The following is a 27,623-nucleotide window of genomic DNA, read 5'->3' as shown; positions in this document are numbered from 1 at the left end:
CCGCGTGCGCGGCCCCGCGTCCCGCCACCGGAAGCCGCGCACGGACCATGGAGACGACGGGCTGGCTAGAGCGACGCGAGCCCGGCCGGCCTGCGAGGCGGGCGCCTAGAGCGTCGGCCGCCGTGGAGGACCGCGGCGAGCCCCGCGGCGAGGACCCGCCCCTCCCGCCCGGGAGCCGGCCTCGCTTCGCGCCCGGGAGCGCGCGGGGCTCTCCGGGCAGGCGCTCCTGGGGGAGGGCTGGGTTCTCGGGGGAAACGGAGGAGTTTTATTTTATCAGACCGTCCACGGATGCGTGTGTGGATGCGGCGGAGCGAGGCGCAGCCTCTGTCCTGCACGCGGGGGTTTCCACGGAGCCCGGGGAGCTGGCGGGACCGCAGCCGCCGGCCAGGGAGGGGCGTCCGTTCCCCCCCCCCCCGCCGCGGGGACCGGCCTCCTGCCCCGGGGCGTTCACACCCCACCCCTGCCCCGCCGGGTGGGCAGCCGGGCAGAGGCTGGCAACCAGCAGGCTCCATGCAAGTGCTGGTGTCAGGTTCACTCTGGAGCCAGAGTGATTGGAAATCACATTAGCCCGGAGGCTCTGCGCACGCCGGCCCCTCCGCGGCCCGCAGGTGCAAGGTCCGAGGGCGAGGCCGCCCCGACAGCGAGGTTTGGGGCTCTCCCCTCCATCCTCCGTTTGCAGATGGGAAAACCGAGGCCCAAAGGGATTTTGCAAACTCCCACTGTCGGCGAGTTGGCAACAGAGCCGGAGACCAGAATCCAGATGTCCACACCCGGCTGCAGTGCTCTCCTCTCAGCATCGCGGCGATGCTACGTTCAGAATGACCGTGACCCGTGGGAAGACATGAGGACGGAATATTGACACTCAAGGTTTCTTTGATAACCTGACTTAAAAGTTGCTGCACCTGGCAAACTCAATGCGGGGATTAGAGGCTGGGGGAACACGCTGTTGCGCCCTGAACTCCCGCCTTGACCCCTGGGTGACGGCCCCTGCAGCACTAACTAGTAACTCAAAGATAAACAGGTCCAATAAATATGCACTGGGCTCCAACACAGGTCTAGGGTTTGAGGACACTGATGAACAAGGCCGAAACAGCCCCGCCCTTCCAGGGACATGTAGTGCACTAGTGCTTCAGATTAGAAAACTGAGGGTTTTAAAAAATCCCCGCTGCAATGATGTCAGGCTACAGGTAGGGCTGCAGCCACCGCCAACTTGGATAAGAAAGACAAACTATGTGACTATATTCACCACCCTCCTCCCAGGAGACAGGGAGAAATATCCAAAAGACCCCCTTCCCCTAGCCCATGTATTGGGGCAACTCAGGAAGGGTGGGGATGGCTGCGGGAAGACTGCAGGGAGTGACGTTAGGAAGACACGGGAATGAAGGGGAACTCAGCTCAGGTGGGCTTTCTGGAGGCTGGGGCGTTGCAAGGGGCTTTGAGAAGAGCCTGGAGCAGCTGGTGAGCTGGGATGAAGATGCGGCATAAGCGAACGGAACAGAAACGGTAGACAGTGCAGATAAAACATGAGTCCCAGGGGGCCCAGCCAGCTGCATTCCAGGCAATCAGGAGCCTGGGATTGGAGACCCCACCCCTGCCGTGACATCACAGGGGAGTGGGGTGGAGACGAACAAAAAGGGGGTCCCCCGCCCTGGTCTTAGACTCTTGGCAGCCCAGAGTGTCAAGAGCAGGGAGACCCTGGCCCTGGTCTGGGGTTTCCTCTCTGGAAGGAGACCGCTCCCCTGTCTTGTGCCCCTCTAAGCTGCCCCCTCCTGGCCCTGAGGACCACTCCCTCCTGAGGCCACTGTGGGTCCCTTCTGGGTGGCCCCTGAGCACTCTCAGCATGAACTGCGTGTCAGATTTCTTCACCTACGAGACCACCAAGTCAGTGGTGGTGAAGAGCTGGACCATCGGGGTCATCAACCGAGCAGTCCAGCTCCTGATCATCTCCTACTTTGTGGGGTGAGTCTGGCCCTTTGGGTCCTGGAAGGGGAGGGCTGCCCTGTCCTGTCCTCTCCTCCTCCCCTCCTTGTTGATTTCTAGACTCCTCAGTGTTTCCTCTCTTGGAAGAAACAGTCTCTTCTGTGGGGACAGGTCCCAAGGACTGGTCTGTGCTGCCCCCCACCTCCCAGGGGTGAGTTCCTTCTGGAGGATGGGGCAACTAAATCCTTGGAGTTGGAGAGATGTCTAGGCTTATACCCAAGGAGTGGAGCCAACCCCCCCTCCACACACACACGCGCACACACACAAACGCACACACTTGTACAAGCAACTTCCCATTCCCCTCAGTGAACTCATCTCAGAGGACAAGGGAGCGCAGAAAGGGACGGGCAGGCGCTGACACAGGGCGCTGTGACTGCTTGACCAGGTTGATGGTGGGGAGGAGAGGAGAGAATAGATCTGCTTCAGAATGAGGAGCCCCCCTCTGGCATGGGGAGCTGAAGGAGACCACAATAGGAAGGGCAGAGGCCCTGCTCTGGGAAAGCAAGGCGATGCTGGGGGGGGGTCTCCCCTGGGGGAGGGGGGAAACATGCACAAATAACACTCAAGGGGAAGACTGCTGAGGAGAAAGTGGCTTTTCTAAGCAGGGTCCTTCCTGGAGAATTCAGAAATGGGGGGCAGGGAGAAGGAAGGTGGGGATGGGAACCCAGGGGGAGGGGGCCCAATGAGTTGGGTAAAGGACTCTGGGTGCTTGCATGGTGGGGTGGGTGGTCCCATACATCCGAGGAGGTGTGAACCTGTTTCCCTACAGCATGCACAGTGTTGTTAACCAGTGTTACCTAAATAAAGGACAAATAAATAAATAAAAAGAATTCAGAAACTCTGCCCCTTGCCCGGAAGCATACACTCCCCACTTGTACCCCACTTTATACCATCTGACCCATCAGGGATGGCTTGACAGCAAGCAGGGTCTGCACACCTCCTCTCAGCCCCCACCTCTTGGAGGCACCCCCCCCACACACACACACACACAAAGGGCCGTGGAGGAGACAATGGCTGGGGAAACCACAGCTTCTGTCCTGGGGTCCCTCGCAGGCTCCGGGATGAACGCAGGCCAGCACCTCGAGGATTTTCTTTCCTGGTGTGTGGCGCTCGGTCGCGCTGGTCCTCAGACAATGGGCCAGTGTGTGGACAGCAACACCCCAAACCGGAAAGGAGACGCGGCTTATGGGCCGTGGGGGCCGCGCAGGAGCAGCCTGCTTCCCCAGTGGTCTGAGGACACGCGGGTGTGGGTTAAGGGGCTTTTGCTCCACGTGTTGGGCACCAGCCAGTGTGCTTGGGCGATGCGGACATCCAGTGCCCCCGCGGAGCATTAGAGAAGGGACTCGGCCCTGGCCGTCAGATTAAATGGCCTGACTTCCTTCCAACTTTGAGGTTTTGTGCCAGGCACAGTTTGCGAATGCTCCATGTCTACCTCTCCTGGCCAGGACTGGCTCTTAAAGATTCGCCGGCTCACATGCGCGCCAGCCTGTGAGTGGGGATGGCCTGAGATGGTCCAGGTGTGTGCAAAAGCTGCCTCAGAGCACTCCCCGCCTGGCCTGGCTCCACTGGCTCCGGGAAGATGGATGGAGAGTGGAGACAGCCCGGCTCCTGGGCCAGCAGGCTCGACCCCCCCTGCCCTGCTCCCTCCTTGTCATCCAAAGCGGTCCTCAGGGCTGGAGCAGGAGAGGCTCTTTGCATCTTGATATCCAACTCCATCCATCTCCCAGCCGACAGCTCCCGGCGGAGCAGCTCTTCCCGTTACATCAGCACGCTCCAGGCCCAGCCCCCTGGCCCGCGCCCCATCTCTGTGCCCATGAGCCCGTGCACCATTTGGCCTGCACGAATCCATTGTCATGAATCGAGCAAAAATGCGAGGAGTGTGTCTTTGTGCCGCTAGGCCAGCGAGCAGGGCAGAGTCCTTGCCCCCAGGAGCTAACAATGTAAGAGACAGGCTTGAATCAAATGATTTCCACACATGAATGTAAACTTTCAGTGTGGCTCCAGGGTCAAGGAATGGAGGCGTGGTGCTGGGGAGCCCTGTGGGGCGCATGGAGGCTGCTGGGAGCTAAGGGCAGGCTTCCTGGAGATGTCACATCGGAGCCAGGCCCTGAAGGGCGAGTCAGTGCCACTAGGTGGACAGAGAAAGGAAGGAAGGAGGGAGGGAGGGAAGAAGGCAGGCTCACTCAGCCCTGTAAAAGGCGAAGAGCCTGGCAGGTAGGGGAGAAAAGAGGCCTTTAAGGCTGAAACCAAGAGAGTGGGGATCGCGGGGGGCTTGGGGGCAGGAACAGACAGAGGGCAGGCCTCAACACCCTCCAGTCTTATGCTTTACAGAAGAGTAGTGGGCAGAAGCTATGACACATTCTATTTTTATTTATTTATTTATGCATATAAGAGCTGGGGTACAGGCCGGAAGCACGGGAGGCTGAGAGGATTCATCAGAGGCAGAGTGGGGAACAGAACAGGCAGACTGCTGAGGGGAGCGGCGGGCGAGACAGGAGAGGTCTGCTGCACCATGTGGGTTGCTCCCTGAACCAGCCGGGGACCAAACTCATGCTGTGGAGGCTGCAGACATATGCACAGTGCTGTACTTAACCCCTTGCGCCACCAGGGAGGCCCTAGGAAGCATTCTAAAGTGCACACGTGCACACGTGTGTGTTTGGGCTTGCATGTGGGTGTTTTTGAAAGAGATACAGACGTAAGGTGTGTTTGGGGACGCTCTTTCTGCTGATACCCCTTCAGGCAGGTGTGCATGCAGGAAACCTGCTCAGAAGCAGTGCAGCCACGTAGGAAGGGATGAGAGTGACTTGGACTTGGCAGGACTGGAAAGGGTGCTGTGATGTGAGGACTTAAGAAATACTCAAGTCTCTTCCATAGGCCCAGCCAGGTAGGCCCAAGGTGCACACCTGGGACAAGTGTGACGGGAGCCAGCCATCTGATGTGCTCACTGAGACAAACCACCTAGTGGCCCCCACGTGCTCCTGGCTGCTTCAGCTCTGCTTCCCTCTAACCCCCAGTACACAGGGAGGCCAGGACTTAACTGGTGTTCTCATATCACCTTTGCCACCACCACCCAGGGGTGACCCCATTCTCCTCTGTGTACTTCCTACGAGGCAATCCCGTTCTGGGTCCTCCTGTGGGGGCCTGAGGAAGAAATGGAAGGAGATCCTGGCATCCGAGTCCCCTGTGCGCAGGCCCTGAGCTTGGCTCGCAGGCTTTCCTGGAGAAAGCGCATCCCCAGAAACAGGTATTGAGGGGATGCCCCGTCTTTAATGTCCCAGCCATTGGCAGGACCTATGGGGGTGATGGGGCTGTGACCTCCCCTCATAGTCCATCTCTCCCAACCTGTTCCCCTCCCCCACCAGGCCCAAGCCACCCACTCACCCCTTTGTGCACAGCCCACCCCCCACTTTGGCTCATAATATTTAACCTGATTTCAAACTGATATAGACACTCAATACATAATGTAAGCAAAACAGGGAACTGCTCTCCTTTAAAGAGGAGGGCCGGGAACACGCCTTCTTGGCTCCCCACCCCATCTTCCCAGTACTGAGGCCCTAAGAGAGAAATATGGTGGGCAGACCCATCGGCACCCCACATGACAGGTCGAGAGAGAGGGGTGCCTTTCATGCTGGCTTTCCCTCTCCCCTCATCGCAGCCCCATGGAGCACCCAGGGCCGCAGAGGTCCGGCTGGCAGCCTGGCTCAGACGCCACCTGGAGTGGGCTGGGACCCGTCACTTTAGGTCTCTAAGTCTCAGTCGCCATATCTGGAAAATGGGCTGAGGATGCCTCTCCCGGGGAGTTACGGCTGAGGCCGCGTACATCAGCGCCTTTCCCAGCACGGTGACGTGTGAGACCGTGACTGTTATTATTTCATTAACTCCCCAGCACGCCCGCCTCCCCTCTGCCCAGCTCACCCCCTTCTCCTGCGCACACGCCTCACACCCGCTCCATGGCCTCCGCCTCGAGTCCCTGGGGGTGAACCGGACGTGGCTTTGGCCTCCTTCCTGCACATCCCTCCTGCCAAGGAGCTGCCACCCGCCTTGGCTCTATAAATAATAAACCAGAAACACGAGAAAAAAAATATTAAGTCAGAGCAGAAGAGTAAATGCCAAGAATGGCAAGCTCAGTCCTGCCCCATCCCTTCAGCCTGGCCCCCAGGGACAGACTCAGCCCCTCCGTTCAGGAAAGGAAGCGTATCCCCTCATTCCAGCTCCCCTCTGACATCCGAGGGTCCCAGGGGGGCCTTGAGATTCTTCCACTTGTTATTTAACTCGGAGAGAGGATTCTAATGTGGCCTCTCTCCCCGCTGGGCACATGAAGGCGCCCTGAAAGAGGAGAAGGAGGGAAGAGATTGGCTAATTGTTCCTCCGAGACACCGCACCTTCCTTGGAGACATCCCCGGGCTAGGAGGTGCTCTCCAGGGTGACGGGGAAGCCGGAGGACCGAGGAGCCAGGCTCCAGCTGAGGCTGGTGTGGGCTGGCCCTGAGCTGGGTCACGGAAGGAGACCCTATAGTGAGGCTGCCTGGCCAGTTAGCCCATCCCTCTGTGCCTCCCTTTACTCATTTGTAACTTAGTGGTAAGAAAACCTTATCCCCAGGCCGTGGACAGGATGTGATGCGTCCACTGCTGGCCTGTGGTGTGCTGTGTTGGATCTGTGATATCATCATCTGATCACAGCTTCTCTGCTGCAGACAGTCCTGGATGAGGGGGGGCGGGTATGGGGGCAGGGAGGGGGTCCGCCCAGAAACCACCTCATTCCATCACCCTCAGAGATGTGTCCGTCCCGTGGCTAGGTACCCCGAGGTTCCGGAAGGGTGTGTCTTGACATGGCATCCGCTCGGTGAGCAGAGCCCGGGCTGAGACCTAGGTCCCTCCAGGCCCAGAGGCGGTGCTGTTAGGACTGGGCTTCACCATGTCCCCTCCCTGCTAGGACAGATTAGAGCTCTCCGGGGAGGCACACCTCCTTGGGGGGCCTCGATGAAACCCCTTTCCTTCCCCCCAAAAGAAAAGTGCTAAGGAAATGAAGCACTCCACACCAGACTTGCAGAAGCTCGGCCTTCACCAGCATGTTTTATTGGCAGGTGAATGTCTCTTAGCTGTGCATCCCAGGCTGTGGCTGGGGCCCCGAAGTAAGGCAGGTGACACATTCGCAGCCGCCTGCCAGCACTGGCCATGACCCCACCCTCTCTCTCCCACTCAGCAGCATCTAGAATCGAGCACCTGAGGTACCACCCACCGCCCCCGGTCAGGAAGGACCTCTGAACACTCCCAATAAAATCCAGCCAGGAGCTTCTTGCAAATGGAGTCCTTGTTCACACACACAGGATGTGAGCTCACCCATCCCACAGGTGGCTGTGGCCCATGTGACTCGGGGCTGCACCCCTCTGGTCCTCCAACCTGGGGAGACCCGGATAGTCACCCGTCTGCTCTCCATACCCTGGAAGGTGGACGTGGGGCTTCCCCTTGCATCTGCCCAGGTGTGTGGCCCCACGCCTGCCCCCACAGCAGCTGTCCCTGGATGGCTGACTCCTACGGCTTCGGAGCTCCTGATTCGAAATCCTAACCCGTCCTTAAAACCCCCTCAGCTCAGCCCTCGTGCTGCTCCCAGCCAGGACCTCCCCCCACCCCAACTATGTCTTCTCTGCACTACACAGTCTCTAGGCCCTTCCCCTCACCTTCATCACATGGCATTCTCCAACCTTCTAGCCTGCAGGACACGATCCCAGCCCAGTGAGCTTGCAGGAAGGACACAGCCCAATCCAGCGCCTCCAAAAGCCTGCTCCAGGATGTCACCAGTATTTCTGGTGCCACGGGATGTCACCAGTATTTCTCCAAAGCAGAAAGCGTGCCCCACTTTCCAAACACATTCATGAGGTTTTCTCATCTGTACAGGAGGGACAGTAACACCCTCTGCTTCCTGGGCACGGTCAGGAACGCCCAGAACTGTGCTTCAGGCTGGACACAGGGCCAGAGAGAGTCTTGAGTCCTGAGGACTGTGCAGGGTGATTCAGAGGAACGGTGGGCACCCCACTGAAATACAGAGGAGGAGCTGTTGGCAGTATCTGCAGACCCCTCCTGCAGCTGGGGAAGGCTGGGGGACTCTGGGGGGAGGTGGGCACAGAGGAAGGCAAGGGGGGATCCGCTCCCTGGTCTGTCAGCCCGAAGTTCTCCCAGGAGAGGCCAGACAGGTAAATGACCACTGGGTGGCAGCACAACCCCAGGAATAAGCCTTGAGCCTCCTCCCGCACCCAGCTCCCTGGGCCTGAGAGGTAGAGGCTCAGCGCTGTGGCGCCCTGCCTCCTCCATGCAGATGGAGACCAGCAAGTCAGCTGAGTTGTTTACTGAGCACCTACTATGTGCCTGGCCCTTGGGATACAACTGTACTTAACACCGGGATGCACAGGGTCAGAGCCCTGGGTCCCGGCCCCGGCTCTCTCCGGATGCCTGTCCTGCATGCAGGTGTGTTCTGAAGGGAACACACCTCGGAAGGAGGTGCAATTGCTAAAAATCTCACTTTTATATCTATATAAAAGCACAAATGTGCACACAGCACATAAGCAGATGTCTATAACATAAAAATTTCGTGGGGAGGGAGACAATCAGGGGCCAGTTTTCTCCTTAGGGAGAAAATGCAGGGACCGAGTGGAAAACCTCCCCCTGCCAGGAGCCCGCTGCGTCCTGCTGCGGCAGGGAGGGCCCTCCTGCCTCTGTCTAACAGGCCCTGCTTCTGTCTTGCCCTCCATACTTGCGCCCTGCCCAGGTGGGTTTTCTTGCATGAGAAGGCGTACCAGGTGCGGGACACCGCCATCGAGTCCTCGGTGGTGACCAAGGTCAAGGGCTTTGGACGCTATGCCAACAGAGTCATGGACGTGTCCGATTATGTGACCCCACCCCAGGTACGGCCCTGCCCCCCGTGGTGTGTGGATGCCAGACATTGGCGGGGGGAGGGGAGGGGCAGGGCGGTGCGTGCCCGTGGCATTCCCAAAGCAGAATCGGAGGCATCAGTGACCCAGAAAACCCTCTGCTGACAGCTGGGCGATATATGGGGGGGCTGGGGACCTTGGACCTGCACCCCCCAGCACAACATCTGGAAAGCAGTGTGTGGCTGGCTACCACAAGGCAGGCCCGGAGGGTGGTAGGAAGGACCTGATTTGAACCCCCTCTGCCCTTGCTCAGCCAGAGCCTGGCGCCCGCGTCTGCAGAGCTGGAGACAGCAGTGCCGGCCTCGGGCCTCCCGCACTGTTGCTTCTCTCTCTGCCTTCTTCCTCCCAAGGGCACCTCTGTCTTTGTCATCATCACCAAGATGATCGTTACTGAAAACCAGATGCAAGGATTCTGCCCGGAGGTGAGCCAAGGGGTAAAGGGGGAGCCAGGGGGAAGAAGATGGGGGGGCAGGGGAGGGTGGGGATGGGGGTAGGGGCAGGTCAAGGGGGAAATGTTGGGGGGCAGCCTTGGAGCTGCAGCCCGGGGCCTCCCCACCAGGGGGCGCCGGTTGTGGGGCGGCAGTGGGTGCCCCGCTGACAGGGCCCGCACCCCCCTGCTTGTCCCCCGCAGAGCGAGGAGAAGTACCGCTGTGTATCCGACAGCCAGTGTGGGCCCGAGCGCGCCGCGGGTGGGGGTGAGTGTAGCCCCTTCCCCACGCCACCCCTCACTGCCCCCCCCCCCAGTGCAGATCCCCCAGGGGGACAGGCTCATCGGGGAGAGAGTGGCGCTGGCCTGCTCCATGGCATCCTGCAGCATTTATAGGGGCGCGATGTGTGCGTGGCCCAGCGCGGGCCTGGGGCGAGGCGGTCCCGGCCCGCAGAGGTGGTGACGCTGGGGCCATGAGGTGGCAGCTGAGGGCCAGAAGGCACTGCGGGAGCCTGGTCGTGAGAGGGGGTCCTGGACGGGCCCCGAGCTCCCGAGAGGCGGTGCCTTTGTGCTGGGCCTGCAGGGTGGGCAGCACAGCGGGTTGGGGGGTGCAGAGGCCGGCTGCGGGCGCCACTCAGGATCGCCAAGGGCAGGGGGCCGGGAGCTGAGGCGACTGCGAGGCCTAGTTAGCCCGAAAGGTAAAGACAGGTGCGTGATCTGAGGAGGAGCGAGGACGGACTGAGAAGTAACCCAAGGAAACTCGTGGGCTCGGGAAACCAAACTGAGGCCACAGCAGAGGTGAAGAGGGCGGGGTGGGGCAACCCGGCCAGGGACTACATTTTGTGGGCCGAGTCTTTTGTTTAGGCTGGCTTTGGTTTCGCTTTCCAGAACAAAAATTAAATAAAACAGAACGGGTGTGGAGGTGGAGGACAGCGAGGCCCGGAACAAGAACAAGGGGTCCGCGGGGGGTGGGGTCTGGCCGGGGGCTGAGGTGTCGCCTCCCTGTGGTCTGGCCCAGGGCTTGGGAGGGAGGACAGGGGCTCCCTGCAGGGTGGACCTCCCCGGCCCTGCCTGTCCTTTCCCTCCAGCTCTGGGGTGGGGGTCCCCAATGAGGTGGTCAGGGGAGGGAACAGGGGGCACCCGGGCACCCAGCAGTGTGGCCCCACCCTGCAGGCATCCTCACTGGGCGCTGCGTGAACTACAGCTCTGAGCTCCGGACCTGTGAGATCCAGGGCTGGTGCCCCGTCGAGGTGGACACCGTGCACATGTAAGGCCAGTGGGGAGAAGCCAGCTCCCCTCAATGCGGGGGGGCTGCAAGGGGAGGGGCTCCCGGGCACCCCCCAGCAGTGTCCAGTGCTGGGGCAGCGAGGTGGCCTCAGGATTTCATCTCCCCCAGGGGCCTCCCTGCCTCCCCCTCTCCCCCTCACCTGGGGCCCGTGGGCCCGTGTCCAGGGCAGGAAAGGCGGGCCCTGCGCCGAAAGCCCCCTTGTAAGCCAAGGCCGCCTGCCCCTGCCCACAGGCCGGTCATGATGGAAGCCGAGAACTTCACTATTTTCATCAAGAACAGCATCCGGTTCCCCCTCTTCAACTTTGAGAAGTGAGTCCTAGCTCACCCCCTAAAACCAGGAAGCAGCCCCCACCCCCGGCCTGGCTTCCAGAGGAGCAGAGACGCCCTGCTCCGGAGACCCTCTCCTCTCTCTCCCCATCCCAGCCTCCGGGCTGCTGGGCCGCCAAGGAGGAGGGGACTCTGGGGCCAAGTTCCCCGCCAGCCTGCCCACCTTGGGCCCCAGAACCCCAGGGGGGTGGAGCAAGCCAACCCTGGACCGGGTGCTCTGACGCCTCGGGAGCTCCGGGCCAAGGGGGCACGTAACCTTTCCTCCACCCTCCTCGCTGCCCCCTTCCCTCCCGGGGCGCCTGCCACCTGCAAAGCAAAACCAAGGCGCCAGGAGCCCCCAGGCCTGACACACACAACCCTCATAAGGGAGTCACGGGGAAGATGGGGGGTCGGGGAGATGGGGGCCCAAAGATCAGGTCTCACCTCTGCCGGCCTGGCTGTGGCTGGCTGGGGGCTCCAGAAGTCCAGACAAACGTGTGCGCGGGGCTGTCTCTCCGCGGTAACCCGGCCTTGCCTCTGTCCTCCCCAGGGGCAACCTCCTCCCCAACCTGACGGCCCAGGACATGAAGACCTGCCGCTTCCACCCTGACCGGGCCCCTTTCTGCCCTATCCTGCGGGTGGGGGACGTGGTCAAGTTCGCAGGACAGGACTTTGCCAAACTGGCCAGCACGGTGAGGACCTGGCCGCTCCGGCAGCACCCCAGCCCTTCCCCACCCCTGGCAGCCCTAGGGCGCTGCGGGGACCCCCGCGAGGCAGCGCCACCAGGTGCAAGATCCCAGATCTGCACGGCCTTGTGCCCAGCGCACCTGCCTCCCTCTCTTCTCCCGGCCCAGGCCAGCTCCCTGCCGCTCCCTCGCACCTCACCTGCAGGGAGAGGCTTTCCTTTCCGCCCCGAAAAGACTCGCACAGTAGCTTCTGTGATTCTGCAGTGGTCCCTGGCGTGGACCACTTTCTCCTGGCCGGGAGCTAAGGGACGCAGGGCTCCCGAAGCAGGGCTTAGCGGACACGTGCCTCACCCCAGCTGCAGTGCTTGACTACGCAGCCGTGACAAGTGACAAGTCGCTCTTCTTTCTCCCTCAATCCCTCCTCCATCGAGAGAGTGAGTGGGAAGAAACCACCGGTCTGTGGCCAGACCCCACCCCCTCCCTGGCTGGGCCAGGGTGCCTGGGTACTGCAGGGGTGAGCTCACACCCACCCTCTGCTGCTCAGGGTGGAGTGCTGGGCATCAAGATCGGCTGGGTGTGCGACCTGGACAAGGCCTGGGACCAGTGCATTCCCAAGTACTCCTTCACCCGGCTGGACGGTGTGTCTGCGAAGAGCAGTGTCTCCCCAGGCTACAACTTCAGGTACCTGGCTCCGGGGCTTGGCGGGAGGCGACCAGGGCTGCTGAACGAGGCTGCATCACAAGCAGCATGTGTGTTGGGAGGAAAAGGTGACGTGCCCCCCAATCCAGTGATGGCTGAACATCAGGAAGGGCTGTCTACCAGGGAACAGACAGGCTGTGCTGTGAACAGAGGGGGGGGCACTGAGGCCTGGGCTCCTGGCTGGTCAGCAGGGCCTTCTGCTGTGCTGGGTGCGGGCTCCTTGGCAGTTCTGTGAGTCTGGCTCCCAGCTGAACTTCCCTCAGGAGCTCCTCGGGGGCCCATGCCTTCTCCTGCAACCACATCTTTGGAGGTTTCTCCATCTGCAAAGCAAGGGCAAGAGCTGGTGCTGCTTTTCAGAAAGTTGGTGTTTCCTTCCATAACCAGGAAAGATCCTGAGTCTCAAATAGCGGTTGCCGTGGTCATTAGCTCTTCAATGCCTTTCCAGGCAGAGTCAAGTGAGACTTCAAATATCTGGTTTATATTCCTAGTGGCCTTGAGACATAAGGGATCTGTCCCCCACCCCCAACCCCTGCTCCTCCACCTCCCATTTTGGAGAAAAGGTTGAGGAGAAGCCACGATTAACTACTGGGAACCACCTGAAAGTCCTGAATAAGCCCTTGACTGTCTCCCATCCCATTTTCCCCACCTATGCAAGGGCCATGGCGAGGATCCTACTAGCCAGCGTGTGAAAAGCTTCAGCATTCTGGTTTCCCTCTCCTTAATTTTTGAAGATTCTGAGCTCCTGGCTGGGTCCTGATTAAATACGCAGTGTTAGACACCAGATAGGTTCTGGGGTTAGACTGGCTGAATAGGCAGGGGTGGGGCAGGTGGGGACGCATGAGCATGTATTTCAGATGTATGCTCACATTCCCTGTGCTGCAGTGATCAATTCCAACACAATGGCAGACTTGAGCAAAAAAAAATTTTTGTAAAATTCACCTTTATTTGTAGTTTTACAAAGCAATTATCCACCCCCATTAAACTTCACATTTAATGGTTTAAAATATATATGTATATGCTCTAGAAAGAATTTTTTAAAATTGAAAGTGCTTTCATAATCAACTCCAAACTTTAAAAAATCAGAGGAAACAACACATATTTTAAAGTAGGTTAAAAATACTGTTTGGCTCACTGGCAGAAATTGGCATATTTATTCAGTCAGTACATCACACTGCAATCAATACAAAGGATATTTGTATGGCAGCTTAAAATAGTAACACATTAATAAAATCCTCATGATCTAAAATGTAAGTTTTCATCTTCATAACTTCCCTCTGGCCACTGGGAATTCTTTAATCCTCTAAATAACTTATTTGGCAGGAAAGCTTACAATGGAATCAGCTGTTATGAAGACCCCGACTACTGGTGTTGTACAATTTTAGAACAAGCTCTCTCATTTAAAGAGTTGGTTTGGAGGCCTTTGTCTCCTCCTGGAGCCCTTTCCTGCACGCCCCTCCCCGCCTGGACACAGCAGGACTAGAGATAGACCCAGTTTAATAAACCTGGAGAGACCGGACAGAGGCTCTCAGAAGGAGCCCGTGAGCATCATTCCCAGGGACCTCAGGAAGCCATGTGAGAGGTGTGGACCCCTCACCAGACACCTCTCAGCCAGACTATTAGGGCCACAGCTGCACATTGGACCCTTTGTGTTTTAGAGATTTCAGACAGCCTGGGGAGTAACCCTGAGATCTGACTTGGGGGAATATCTGACAACCATAGTGAGCAGAGAGCTCTGCCCACCCTCGGCCCTCAAGGCTATGCTCACCCCCCCACCCCCAGGCTATGCCCACCCCAAGGCTATGCTCACCCCAAGGCTATGCTCACCCCAAGGCTATACCAACCCCCCCAGGCTATGCCAACGCCCCCCCCCCAGGCTCAACGAGGGCCCCAGAGGGCTACTTCTCTGAGTCCTGGGAGAAGAGATAATTGGTCCAAGGCAGGTTCAGCACAAGTCACCGGGAGTTTTCTCTGCTGGGTAAAAGGCACGCTGCCCTTTGAACCTCACAGGGCAGTACCAGCTGCCCAGGTACAAGGTATTTCATGTGCTTCGGCTCACCCCACCCTGCCAGGCAGGAGCCACCATACCTCCCTCTCACAGGTGAGAAAAGCGAGGCTTGCATAGTCAAGCCTCCCCAGGTCAGGAGGCCAGTCAGGGGGGAACCCAGAGGCAAACCTATTCTTGTGGCTGGTCTCCATCCCAGGCTGGAGGGCTAGGGCTTTTCTCCTTGGCTAATCCTCAGGAAGCCTGTGGAGGCATTGACACTGTCATCCTCACTTCAAAATGAGAATCTGAGGCAAGGGAGCCTGGGAGAGTAGCAGCTGCTGGGGGCGCCATCCCTAGCCTTTGGTCTCCCAAACAAATTCATTTGTGTCTCCCGCTCCAACAGAGGCCAGCTCACCCCCTTGTCCTCCTGTTGCCGTGTGCTCTGGAGGGACTGGTATCTGCCAGCCAAGATGCAGCCTGACTTTAGCCTGCAGCAGAGACTTCCAGCAGCAGCTAGAGATCCGCATTCCCACCACTAATTACCTCTGCAGCTCCCTTCCAAATGCCGCCCCGCCCCATGCCTCATGCCCCTGCAGCACCCTCCCTGTCGCTGGGGGAGATCCTGGCAGCCCCCCACTGCAGATGAGGAAGAAGCCCCAAAGAGGGATACGATTGGCCTAAGACACAGGCATTACTTAGGGGAGCCTTAGAGGTCATCTGCTAACACCAGTCTCCCCATGACACAGCCCCCCACCAGCGGCTGTTTCAGAGGGCCCCTCCCCAGGAAGGGGGGCCTCACAGTGAGCCAACGTGTCCCCTCAACTCCCACCCAGAGGCCTGTGCCATCCGTCTGGGTAAATCTGTATGTGCATGTCCCTCTCTGAAAGGGGGTAGCCTTGATTTTCACTCTGAGGTCTATTCTGTATGGCTAAAGACACCAGGGCCACTTTAACTCAGCATCCTTAGGAGGTAATTAATAGCTCGAGTGTGGGCACCTGGTGGGTCCCCCGGGCTGGCCGCGGCACTGGGCAATATTTCCAAGTTGTCCCTTCTGTGGTGCAGGGTGACAGGCACCCCGGCGACAGGGGCCTAGACAAGGGTCAGGCTCCTGCCTCCCTCTTGGACCCTCAGCTGCCGGGTATGAGTATGTAAGGGAGCGTTTAAGTGTGGGCCAGTCTGTATGAGTACGTGTGAGGGGAAGTGTGTCCACGCATGAGCAGGTTGTGTTGTGTGAGTGTGTTGTGTGAGCGTGTGCGAGTGTGCAGGCAGAGACAGCACAGACGCATTAAAAATGCTGTTTCAGTCAGGGTCCCAGCAGGAAACAGATGGCGCGTGCAAACTGGGTGATTTGAGGAGAGTTTCATAAAAGAAAGATTTCAAAGGTGTGGGCAGGGTGTGGGGAAACCACAAGGGACGGGGCTGAGCCTGGGGACAGTAACCCAGAAACAGGACTTTGGAGACCTCCCAGGTGTGCAGGGCAGAGGCAGGATGCGGTTACTAGAACCTGGCGCCAGGGGGCGCTGTGAGGAGGGCAGCCTGCGGGGAGCTGTGACCCACCCCCCCACCCCCCACTCCCCACTGTGGGCCCCTCCAGAAGCTGGAAGCCCAGAAATCAGCTGAGGCAGGACAGGGGGCAGGATAGGGAGGGAGGAGCGAGGGTCAGAGATGACCGCCGCAACTCCTAGCACCGTCCATTTGTGAAATCACAGCCCTTCATTATTATGGAGGTCCTGCCCTTTCAAGGCCCTGGAAAAAGCATGGACCGTTGTCCAAGAAAAAAATGCACTTAAATCCCTAGATGTGAGCGATTTTGTAGACCTTTTTTTTTTTTTAAGGATGCTTTGTTTCTACAAATAAGACATAAACCTACCCTCAAAATAACATACCCAAGCACTGGCTACATAGAGCCATGACATGGGAACTCCCCTCCACCCCTCCTGCCCTGCGCTACCTGCAGGAAGTCACATCCTGGAGTTTGGTGAATTTCCTTCCAGTCCTTTTTCTCTGCACTTATATTTATGCAGCATAAAATTTCAGGATTTTGAAGATTTTAAAGGTCCATCCCTGAGCCTCAGATGAAAAGCTCCTAGAGTTAAGTCTGCAAAACCCTTTCACGCGGAGGATTCACAGACACTGCCCCCACCCCCACAGTCAGCTCAGAAAGATTTTGAGACTTGCCCGAGATTCCACAGCCTAAGGAAGAGGCGCTGTGCTTGGGACTCAAACCCAGAGCCCTGATCTGTAGCCAGTGCTGCTAACCACCTCCCCAGCACACGGCTGGCACATACACACACACACACACACACAGAGACACACACAGATGCACACATACAGACACCCACAGAGACAGGTGCACACACAGACACTGATGCACACACACGTAGCTGTGAGAGCTAGTCCTTGCAGTTGCCACGCGATGGGAGGGAGCAGAGCCTTGCATGTAACAGCTTCTGGCTCCTCCGTTCTGTCCCACGAGCTCCCAAGACAGCCCTGCTACTAAAAGGCAACGCCGGCTTGGATTTCCTCTCCTGTGTCTGGGACAAAAAACACTTGTTCAGCTGCTAGATGTTCCTCGTGTTGTAGGTGTTTCTAGTGATCGCTTCGAGTTGGAAGCGTCCCCGCAGCAGCTTCTGCTCTGAAACTGGCGCCCGCCCTGCTTCCACGCTGAAATGAGCGGATCAGCAAGATCCTAGGCCAACTGACGGAGACAGTCAAGCGCACCCTTGGCTTGGATCACTCTCCCCACAATCTGGGTTCTTCTCCTTCCAGAAGCACAGACCATGTGTGAAAAGCAGCCATTTCCACCATTTCCATGATCCTGTCTCCTCTCCGCATCCTTTGTCTCGGGTTTCTGGGGGAAGCGAGGCAGCGGGAGCTGTCCTGAATTTACACAGCCCTCGTGGTCACCTCCATCCTGTTCCAACACCAGGGGCAGGAAATCGGGCTCACCCTCCGCGGGCACTGGCCTGGGGCTTAGCAGGAGCTCTTTGTGGGTCAGCTCATCCACTCAAAAGAAAGACAGGGCATCCTGTTCCGACCCCCGGGGCCCAGGGGGCCACACAGCACCTGGTGCTGAAACTGGAACCCAAACCAGAGCTGCAGGCGCCCAGCCGGGCCCGCTTGGTGAGATGAGGAAACCCACATCCAGAAGATCATCTTGGGAGCAGGCGGCCGGTGCCGACGCTCAGGTAGCTCTGTGGCCGCTGCTTCCCCTGCCTCAGGAACGATAAATGAGTAATATGCCCAAAACAACAACAAACCATGTTTTGAATGTCTGCCTCTGAGGTGGATTAGGCTCCTGGAACACTAGTAAATAAATATGGCTGAGCCCTGGAGTTAGGGGCGGAGCCCGGGCCTGCTCCAAGGAGGCCTCCCCCTCCCCAGCATCGAGGCCGCCAGCAGATATTTTCCTATGAGTATAAAGTCAACTGTAAAAGTGTGTTTCTGCTGGCAAAGTGACTTCCCACCAGTCAAAAGCATCACTGGGAACACCACCGCCTTCACTTCGAAACCCAAATCCCAGGCCCAAGTTTTCTCTTGCAAGCCCATCCACACCCCGCAAGTTTGCTGCTGTTTTTCCTGCCGCTGCGACAGTTACAAGCCCTGCTTTGGGGACGGGTTTCCAGCTCTCTGTGGCAGGACAGATCGTGTCTCAGCAGATGTGGAAGAGCTTCCAGGGGATCTGGAGCTGATGAGAAAAACCCTCCTCCATTCAGCAAACATCTCTTGACTGCCGAGGGCTGTGCGCCTCAGCGAGCAGGAAGGCTTCTGCTCCACGTGCTCCGGGCCCTGCAGGGAGTGAGCTCCCTGTTGCATTTCAGGCAGCCGCAGGGGAACCTCCGGGAGCTAATGAGATAGGAGGGGGACTTCCAAATTATATCCTGTGCCTGGCTTTGTGGCTGATACAGAAAAGAACAAGCCCAGGTCCTCTGGCCCAGGAAACTTATAACCAAGTGGAAATGATAAACCTGAACCCAAATGACAACAAATGTTTACACAGAAAAATAATTTGTGCCAGAGCAAGTTAAGAATAATAAGATGAAGCAGAGAGGCCGGACAGTAGGTCCGGAGCCTGAAGTTCTGGTCAGAGGCTCTGTGAGATTCCCAGCACTGCTCATCCCCTTCGTGGCCTGTGTCCTCCTCTGTAAGGTGCGCTCACCTAAGGTGATGATCTCTCAGGCCCCTCCCAGCTCTGGAAGTCTGAGTCAATGTGTGTGGGTGTCTGGGGAAGGGCTCTGGAACTCGGGCTGCTAAGCATGCACTATTATTTATAGACCTCTCACTTTGGAATGTAGCTTCCACACGCCCTGCAGAAGCACATCTGATAGGTGATTTATTATGGTAATTGACGTTTGTACTTACTCATCCTTTATCTATTGCTAATGGTGGCATGAGAGTGCGTGTGTGTGCGTGCGCACACACGCGCACACGCACACACACACACACACACACACTGTATGTCAGCACTGTTGGGCCCCAGTAGTGCTCGACTGAGTCCTGGGTTGGGATGTCCTGTCTGGTCAGGTGTGGCACTGAAGGTTCAGGTGAGACAGCACCTCAGCTGGGGTTTGTGAAGAACTCACACAACAGGGAGCTGAGAGCCTCAGGGCCTAGGAGAGTTGGTGGCTGTTTCTACCCCTTTTCTATCTCTCTCTTCCCCCCTTCTGGTCCCCAGAAACCAGAGAATGTCAAGGTCAGCCTGCAGGACACCCAAGTCCAGAGACTGGGTTTAGGGACAATGGGAGTAGTAGGTAGACCAGGTAGTCTCTCCTCTCCCTTCAAATGTCTGGGCTGAGGTGGTCCCCAACCCTGAGAGCTGCAGCCCTGCCTGTGCCACTTCCCCCCCCACCAAGCTTCCTCCCTTTGCGGGCTCAGGTGTGGGAGTCCTGTTCTCCCCTCTGATGGTTCCAACACCCTCATAGTCACAGCTCTGCTGCGCTGGCCTCACTGCGGAGGTGTTTTTACGGGCACCCACCCTTTAACAAGCTCCCTGCCCAAGGAGGATGTGCCGAGTCTGCCTCCTCCTGGGGACCCAGCAGGGGTTGCGCAGGAGCTTCGGATTCTAGCAGCCCAGTTCCGCTCCCCACTATACCCCTTGCGGGCCAGTAGCTGGAAGAGACCCGCCGTGCTTCTCTCCAGCCTGTGGCCCGTGCGTTGCTGCCTGATGAACAATAGGTAACATTTATTCAAAGCTTCGAGCCAGGTATCATCTCAGCCGTCACCTCGCAGCTCACTGAATCCCCCCAGCAGCTGGCTGCGACAGCTACCCCCGCTTTCCGTAATCTTGACACTTCATTTTTACAAAAGACCTGCCTTCAGACCTTTTTCAGTAACTGAAGGAAATCGGAAGATACTTCTGCTTCTATGACAATAGGTGAAAAGTGGAAACAGGCTTCAGTGTTTGCTTGCAGCACCAATCTAAACACTGTGGCCACCCAAGTGCTGAGAGTGGCTTCGCCAAGTCCCTGCCCCAAGAACGTTTTCCGTAGGCTGTGCTTTTACCCTACCATTCCTGCCCTTACTGCACGTCAGTGTTATTTTAGGTTTTATATTATTTGGTACATTGTTTGGGGGTGGCCTGGGAACACTCAACAGTTTTTCCATATCAATATATCAATCAAACGCTTATGAAAGGTTTTGTAGCATGCTCTACTTCAGAGTGGGGGCAACCCTGTACCTCTATTTCTCATTCGGGGAAACTGAGACTCAAAGAACTGAAGCGATTGGCCCCAGGCTATGTGAACTAATACCAAGAGCGAAGCCTTGATGCCAGGCCAGGTCTGTCTCATTTCAAAGCCCCTAAGCCACCAGTTCCCCCTGAGTTGCTCTTGTAGGACCTCTAGCCTGGCGTTGGCAGAGTAAGAACCCCACAGACCCTTCCGGTCTCCCCCATTTCCATTCAGCAGGGGTCAGTTCCCATCCATAACATCTACTTTCCTGCCCAACCACCCGCAAGGTGTAAATGCTTGCTGTTTGGGAGAGAAATAGCCTGTGGTTACACACTTCCGCTAGCTCCACCTGAAGAAGTGGGAGGATCTGGAGTCAGTAGGGGGTACTTGGAAGCCAGTATTGCTGACTCCACCTGTGAGACATCACAAAAATCAGAACTAACTTTTTCCTGCAGCATGCATTGCTCTTCCCCTGCTGCACTAGGCCAGTGGGCAAAGAGACAGAGCTAGGGCACATTCAACAGTCCAGATTATTAAGTGCAACCAGGTGTGGCAGTGGCAGATGGCCTAGGCCCAGGCAGAAGCAGAAAGGACAGGTAGACTGGGGAGTGGGGGCTTTACAGCCTCAGCTCCACATTGATAAACTGGCTCTCTGCAAAAGAAGAAAACAAACCCCTGATGTGTGTGGTTTGCCATTTGACGTGGTGTGAATGCTCCATCAGAGTCCATTTTGAACTTGAGCATGAAGTCCCTGAACGTGGAATTCACCCTCTGTTGTGCAGCCAGCTCACTGGGTCCTTCCTGCCCTCAGCCAGAAAACCTGCCCCCACCTCCGACTGTCTTACCTTTGAACCCTCCACACCTCCTCTCTCAGCTCCAGGGTCACCTCCAAGCCAAGTCTTCCTTGTGCCTCCTGCTTGGGTCAAACTGTGTCCTCCATGGTGGCCTCTCCTTCCCACCTGTAGGGGCAGGAATGACACAGGGCAGGATTTCTATGATCCCAGCAGATGGGGTAAAGGAGGAGAGAGTCCTTGGAGCCCTCAGTGGCTTTTGCAGGCTTTTATTGGGATTTACCAGGTACATGGCAGGCCTCCCAGCCCCCAGCAAGTCTTCACTCTTTCTGGGCTCTCTGTTGGTCTCTGCTGCACTCGTGGTTCTGTTTCTCTCAGCTTCTGTGTTCTTCGCATGGGTCACTCTGCTTCTTTCTCGGCTTCTGTTCGTTCTTGGCTTCTCTGCTTCCACTGACATCCCCGTGATGCCGCCCCTAAAAGCCCAGTCTTAGCCCAGGTGAATCCACTTCAGGTGCCTGCCCTCAGGCATGCATTCAGGACCACAGGGTTCCCTCATCTATCCTAATGGCAGGAGGGCAGAAAAGCCTGATACTCTTTCCTTACCCTACACCACCCTTATGCCCAAGTTTAGCTATTCATTACACTGTGTGATGAATTAATATTTCTCTCCCTCTCATGAGGGTCAAGCCTCTGGTCAAGGTGGCAGCCATGCCCAGCACAGCGCCTGGTGTGAAGGAGGTGTGTTCTAGATCGGCTGAACGAACGAGAGGCCGCTGTGCAGGGCCCTAATGGATGACTAGGAAGGCGGGAAGGGTAGGACAGGGAGCAGCATGGGGAGAGGCAGAGTTGTGTGTCTGTAAAGTGTGTGCAGGAAATGCTGCCTGCTGAGTGCGGCGGGGAGATAAATTAAGTTTGCAGATGAGCCAGGAAGGTAGACGGGCCAGCTCAGTAGGGGCCGAGGGGTGGATGGCAACTTCATTCTCACCAACCCCAGTTCGCAGCCAAGTGAGCCAGCACTGCAGAGTGGAACTGGAGAATTTGGGAGAAATCAGGCGCCAGCCTGGTGCAGCCCAGCCCTTCCCCTTCTCAGATGAGGAGGCCGGGCCCATTCTTCCCACACTTCAAGGCTCTCCTATGCTTTCTTTCCTGCTCCCAACTAGTGACTCTGGGTGTTGAGACTGAACTTGAAATGCAGACGCACCCTCCAGCTGGAGAGCTGAAAGAAATCAGCCAGGATCTAGTAGAAACTAGGTGACAAAGACAACGGTCTAGAATGGTGGCTGAGAGTGTGGGCTCTGGACCTGGTCTGCCCGGGTGTGAAGCCCAGCGTGGGCTTGCTGACTATCGGTTACATGTCAAGTTGCTTAGCCTGTCTGATGTTGGTTCCTTGTCCGTCAAATGGGAACGTCACAGGCTTGTGAGTAGTCAAGGAGTGAGTGTAAATCACTTAGCAGGGTGCTGAGCAGTGGTGAGGCCCCAGGATCTGCTGGCTGTTGTTATTGCTAATACTATTATCCCCGGGAACAGGAGAGTATAATAGGGAAAGTGGTTGTAGATACCCTGGTTTCATTTTACTGTGATCTTAGAATGAGAAAGAAAAGGCTCATGCCTCTAGCTCTTACTCTATAGGACACTATCTCGTCTCATCCTCCGCATAGCCCTCTTTATCCTCACTTCTTAGTGGAGGTAAACACTCAGAGAAGTTGAATGAACTGCTCAGGGTCAAAAATCCTGTTGAAGACAGTGGTGGAACCGCCTGGATCTTCTAGGATGTATCCCTAGGAATAGAAAGATCATTGGAATTTGCCCTTATCTCTGTCTCATTGCAAATAACTGCCCAGTTTTAACTCATTCTTTATCCTTTGGCAAATAACTTCTCCTCCTTGAGCCCCAGTCTCAGTCTCTATAAAATGATGGGAGTTTGTAGTAGTCAGGGAAGGTATTGCTCACTGCTGTAACAAACAAGCCCCCAGCCCAGCGGCTGCAGGAGAGCATTGTTCTGCTTGGGGTACAGTGCGCTGTGGGGCACCAGAGCTCCCTGCAGCCTCCCAGGGATCTGGGCTCCTGCCATGTACCAATTCAGACTCCCAGGGCCTGCATTCTCCCCTGGCTCCTGGGCAGCTGGCCATGTATAAAGGGGGAATGAAGTGGGTACCCCGCCCTAACATACCTCAGCCCTGGGGAAACTGAGCTCCCTCCCATTCACATTCTGTTGGCAGGAACTAGTGGTGGGGCCCCAGCTAGAGGTAAGAGGTGTGGGAGATCTGGTCCAGCCATGTGCCAGGGGAGAACATCACCCAGACCTGGTGCCACGGATGGGCCAGCTTCTGTGACCCCAGGCCACACTGGTGAGCCAGAGTCAGGATCCGGGTCCTGGCCCCATCTGCAGCTGGGCCCTCCCTCCCTGAGCCCTGTTCCTCCTCCCTCCCACCCTGGAGAGGACAGTCCCTGCCAAGCCTTCTCCCAGGGTGGGTGGGTGGTGAGATAATGATCTTATCATGCTTATTGCCTCTTGGAAGGCAGGTGCTGGACAAAAACCAAGTCCGCTTTGGTTTTTCTCCCTGTTCTCTGCACATTCCTTCTGAAGATAAATTTAGCTAATCCTTGCTTTGAACAGCAGCACCCAGGATGCCGACTTTTTGTTCTCCGAGTCAGTGTCGGTGCATTTTTCATGGCTGCAGCCTCCGCCCTGCCCCAGTCACTTGTGACACTGCCCCCCAGTTGCCAGGGCACACAGGCAGGTGGAGGGAACATAGAGGGCTGGGGAAGGACCCAGGGATGATCAGGCGGGAAAGCTGCCATCTCCTCAGGCTGGCAGGGCCAACAGGAGGGAGGGCAGCTGTGGAGCAGGCCCTGGCCCACCTCTAGGCCCTGGCCCACCTCCAGGCTCTGGTGGGGTCACCATTGCTGCAAGGTGCCCAGGGGAGAGGAACTGGGGGGCTCACCACCAGACTTTTCTCTCCTCCTTCTCAACCTCCTGCCCTGTCATGGCCTTGGTGCCCACAGCTGGCTGAACCCCACCAAAATCAAATGGCAGGGAGCTTGGAGGGAGCAGCGGGTTCCAGGTCCTGCAGAGAGGGGCAGGGACTGAGGTGTAGGGACAGACATGGGCTTCGCACCACTGCCCACCCAGAGGGTTGGTCTTGATGTTTATCCCCCTCACTAACAGACCAGTAGGGAGCCTTGAGCACCCCCATTTCATAGACAGGGAGAGTGAAGCCCTGGGGGCTAAGTCACACAAGGCCACACCGCTAGCAGTGCTGGAGCCAGGATTTAGACGCGCTTCTGCCTGGTTCCAAAGTTTTCCTGGAGCAGCTGTGAGGACATTCTATGATTGGGAGTGACTCTTCCTCCCCGCTCCCCACTAACAGGCTTCCTCCCAGTTACAGGTGAGGCCTCACTTATTCCCGTACTTGAACCGACCCTTCGCTCTCCCAGCTGTGCAGGTTCAGATGCACGTGTCCCTGGGAAAGGCATCTCATGGGCGGTGGGACACTGTGGGGAAGGGGTTCTCCAGCCCCTTCTTTCTGTGGGGGGAGGCCTGGGATGGAAGCTGTGGGGGTTGAAACGCTTCAAGGAAGCAGCGGCTCCAGAGAAGAGCCGTGTGGCCCCACAGTCTCGAGCTGGCCAGCCCTTCCAGCACCACTGGTGCACTGAATCCTCCCCTTTTTCCTGGGGTGTGGCCAACAGGGGTCCACTTTGCAGCCGAGGGCCAGTAGCCCAAAAATATAACACTTTGCTTGTGTTGAGTTTTGTGTCTGCCGGGCAGAACCAGGTAGAAGAAACACACTGGCTTTAGACACAAGGAAGGTGAAAATCGAACCTTCAGAGTCTGAGCCTCCAGGCAAGTCCGTCCTGAGATGTCAGCATCTTCCCAGCAGGGCAGACTCAGTGGCTCACCCTGCTCCATCCCGGCACAGCCCCTGGCCCCAGCAGCCAAGACAGAAAGCCTGGAGCACAAAGCCTCGAACTGGGCAAATCTAGCGCTGAGCCCCCACCAGCTGGGTAGCCCTGACAAGTCACTTACCCCTGGGCGCTTCCTTTGAAAAATAGAGCAGTCACATTCCCGTCCACAGGTCTGTGGTGAGGGCGAAATGAGATGAGGTGTCTGAAAGCACTTTTTTAAGCTGCTGTGTAAATGCAAATGTGTTTCTGCAGCAGCAACACCAGCGAACATTTCCTGGGCACTCGCCGCGCGCCAGGCACTGTCCTCACCCCCACACCTGTGCTTCCATGCGGTTCTCACGACAACCCTATCAAACGGGGCTTCTGTATTGTTCCCACTCACACATGAGAGAGGGCGCTTCAGGGAGGTGACTGGCTCGAGGTGGCCCCACTGGCTAAGTGGCCGAGCCAGGCTCCGCGCTCTGGGTGAGAAGCCCGTGGGGGCCCAAACACCTGGGCCTGAAGAAGCTGGGGATCTCCAGGGCGCAAACTCTCATGCATCAGAATCATTTAGGGAAGTTAGTTAAAAGGTAGAGACCTGTCCCCACCCACGGAGAGGCTAGTTCCAGGGGCTTGGGGTGGGACCGACACGCCTCTTTAATAAGCCCCCAAGATGGTGTCTGTGCAGGACAGGCCTCACAGGAGGCCCGAGGCAGGTGTCCCGCCAAACCTGCCGGTAAGTGCGGGTCACAGGCCCTAGAGCACCTGAGGGGTCAGACAGGAGAGCCGAGTCCACAGTGGGACCCACCTTCACCTCCGGCCTCCAGGTTTGCCAAGTACTACAAGATGGAGAACGGCAGCGAGTACCGCACACTCCTGAAGGCATTCGGCATCCGCTTTGACGTGCTGGTGTACGGGAATGTGAGTCCTGGGCCCGGGGTGGGGAGAGTGGGCAGACAGGGAAGGAGGCCCGGATCTACACTGGGCCCGAAGAGGCTCTTCCGAGGAGCGGCGGGGGACAGGGTCCTGCCACTGGCCAGCTCTGTGGCCCTCAGTGGCTCACATTGCCGCTGAATGGGGTGGAGGTGGGGGCACCTGCTGACCCATCAGGAACCCCTCTGGCTCCATAGTGCCGCTGGCTGCATGTCCAAGTTCAGCCTTAGGCCTCACTCCCCGCCCAGCCAGACTCTCTGCCACTTGCCCTGGTCTTTGTGCATTCAGGCCGGCAAGTTCAACATCATCCCCACCATCATCAGCTCAGTGGCAGCCTTCACCTCCGTGGGAGTGGTGAGTTGAGCCCTCCAGGCTCTGGCAGGGTAGGGCCCAGGCGGGCAGGGGTGGTGGGGGCTGGGGGGTGACCCATGTCTGCTGGAAGGGAACACCCAACCTCTTGCCAGGTGCTTCTGCTTCCTCCTCCACCAGCTGCCTCTGGCTCAGCCCTGTGTGACCCTCTCCAGTCATGGGCCCCCCTCCCATTCACGGGAGACACCACCAGGGCCAGTGTCCTGTGCCCCGCCTTGAAGGTGGGGGCGGAGAACCCAGAGCTCCACAGCCCTGAGGAGCCTGGACACGGAGCAGAGCCCATTCCCAGGGCCTCCCACCGTCTCTCTGCTTCTCCCAAGTCCTCTCTGCACTGCTGTCTGGGTTGCCCTGGAGGAGGGGAGGGGTTAGGAAGACATCTGGCAAAGCCCCTGGACACTTTTCTAAAAGGAAACAGCTGCCAGGTGGCTCTGGGGGACTCATCCCAGCCCCTGGCCTGCTGTCCTGCCTGCCTGGGGGGTCCTGCCCGCTGCTGGCCAGCTCAGGGCCACCTCAGCCGCTGCGTCCTGTTACCCTGCTCCCCACTGTCCTGGCAGCCCTTGAGCCCCCCCTGCCTCTCCTCCAGGGGACGGTGCTGTGTGACATCATCCTGCTCAACTTCCTCAAAGGCGCCGACCAGTACAAAGCCAAGAAGTTTGAGGAGGTGAGCAGGGCCCACGAGAGGCAAAGGGCCAGGGCAGGGAGAGGTGCTGGACCGCAGGGGTGCTCAGCAGCTCACCTTTTGGGGGCCTCTGACAGGGAGTGCTCTGGGTCTCAGTTTCTATCCGGGGCTCACGCGTGGGCTCCACAGAGAACCTGGGTGTAGGGGCAGGAAGGGCCAGAGCAGGTTTTTCTATGATTCCAGCAAATGGGTGAAGGAGGAATCCTGGAGCCCTCAGTGGCTTTGGCAGGCTCTTATTGGGATTTATCAGGTACACGGCAGGCAGGGGTGTTGGGGTGTAGGGAGGCTGGCAGGCCTCCCAGCCCCCAGCAAGTCTTCACTCTATCTGGGCTCTCTGGTGTTCTCTCATCCTCTCTGCTTCTCTGCTCTTCCCTCTCATGGTTCTGCTCTCCTGGCGTCCCCGTGACACCGCCCTTATAAGCCCAGCCTTAGCCCAGGTGTACCCACTTACGCATGCCCACACCCTACTCCAGGTGCCCGCCATCAGACAAGCATTCAGGACCACAAGGATCCATCATCAATCCTAATGGCGGGAGGGCAGAAAAGTCTGATACATTTTTATCTTACCCTGCACTGGGCCTCTGTGGGTCCTCACTGCCTGCATTGCCTCCACCCGTCCCCCCACTGCCTGTCCCGGCAGGACAGACCCGGTGGGCTGTGGTTTGTTTGCTCTTGAGGGGCAAGGAAAGAGTAGGGTCACACAGATGTGCTCTAGTTCCCCAATGACCAGCCATGTGCTCCCTGCTGAGACTGTCCAATGGGGATCCCCTAGGAGGCCCCCACAGTCACACAATAAACCCACCCTCCTGCCTGCAGGTGAACGAGACCACACTGAAAGTCGCCGCCTCAGCCAACCCTGTGTACCCCAGTGACCAGACGACAGAGGAGAAGCAATCTACAGACTCGGGGGCCTATTCCCTCAGCCACTAGGGCCTCTTCCCAGGGCCCCCGCTCACCCTTGGGCTCCAGGCCTCCCAACAGCGGCCCCCACCTAGACAAGGC

The 27,623-nt window shown here is 57.7% G+C and overlaps 1 protein-coding gene across 1 annotated transcript; it reads left to right on the top strand.

Moving 5' to 3' along the window:
* Window positions 1-1,625: 1,625 nt before the first annotated feature.
* On the top strand, window positions 1,626-27,577 carry P2RX3 (purinergic receptor P2X 3). The gene is made up of 12 exons (XM_037521487.2): window positions 1,626-1,959; window positions 8,743-8,878; window positions 9,256-9,327; window positions 9,537-9,600; window positions 10,506-10,599; window positions 10,852-10,929; window positions 11,477-11,618; window positions 12,157-12,293; window positions 25,468-25,561; window positions 25,862-25,927; window positions 26,526-26,603; window positions 27,438-27,577. Exons 1-12 carry the CDS (start codon window positions 1,841-1,843, stop codon window positions 27,549-27,551), a joined length of 1,194 nt encoding a protein of 397 aa, XP_037377384.1. The 5' UTR covers window positions 1,626-1,840; the 3' UTR covers window positions 27,552-27,577.
* The last annotated feature ends 46 nt before the right edge of the window (window positions 27,578-27,623 follow it).

The sequence above is a fragment of the Talpa occidentalis genome, unplaced genomic scaffold (assembly GCF_014898055.3).
Source record: "Talpa occidentalis isolate TD23 unplaced genomic scaffold, MPIMG_talOcc4v2.1 talOcc4.3, whole genome shotgun sequence".
Classification (NCBI taxonomy): domain Eukaryota; kingdom Metazoa; phylum Chordata; class Mammalia; order Eulipotyphla; family Talpidae; genus Talpa; species Talpa occidentalis.
Note: the sequence above shows the minus strand (reverse complement) of the source record. Positions and strands in the feature narration are given on the sequence as shown.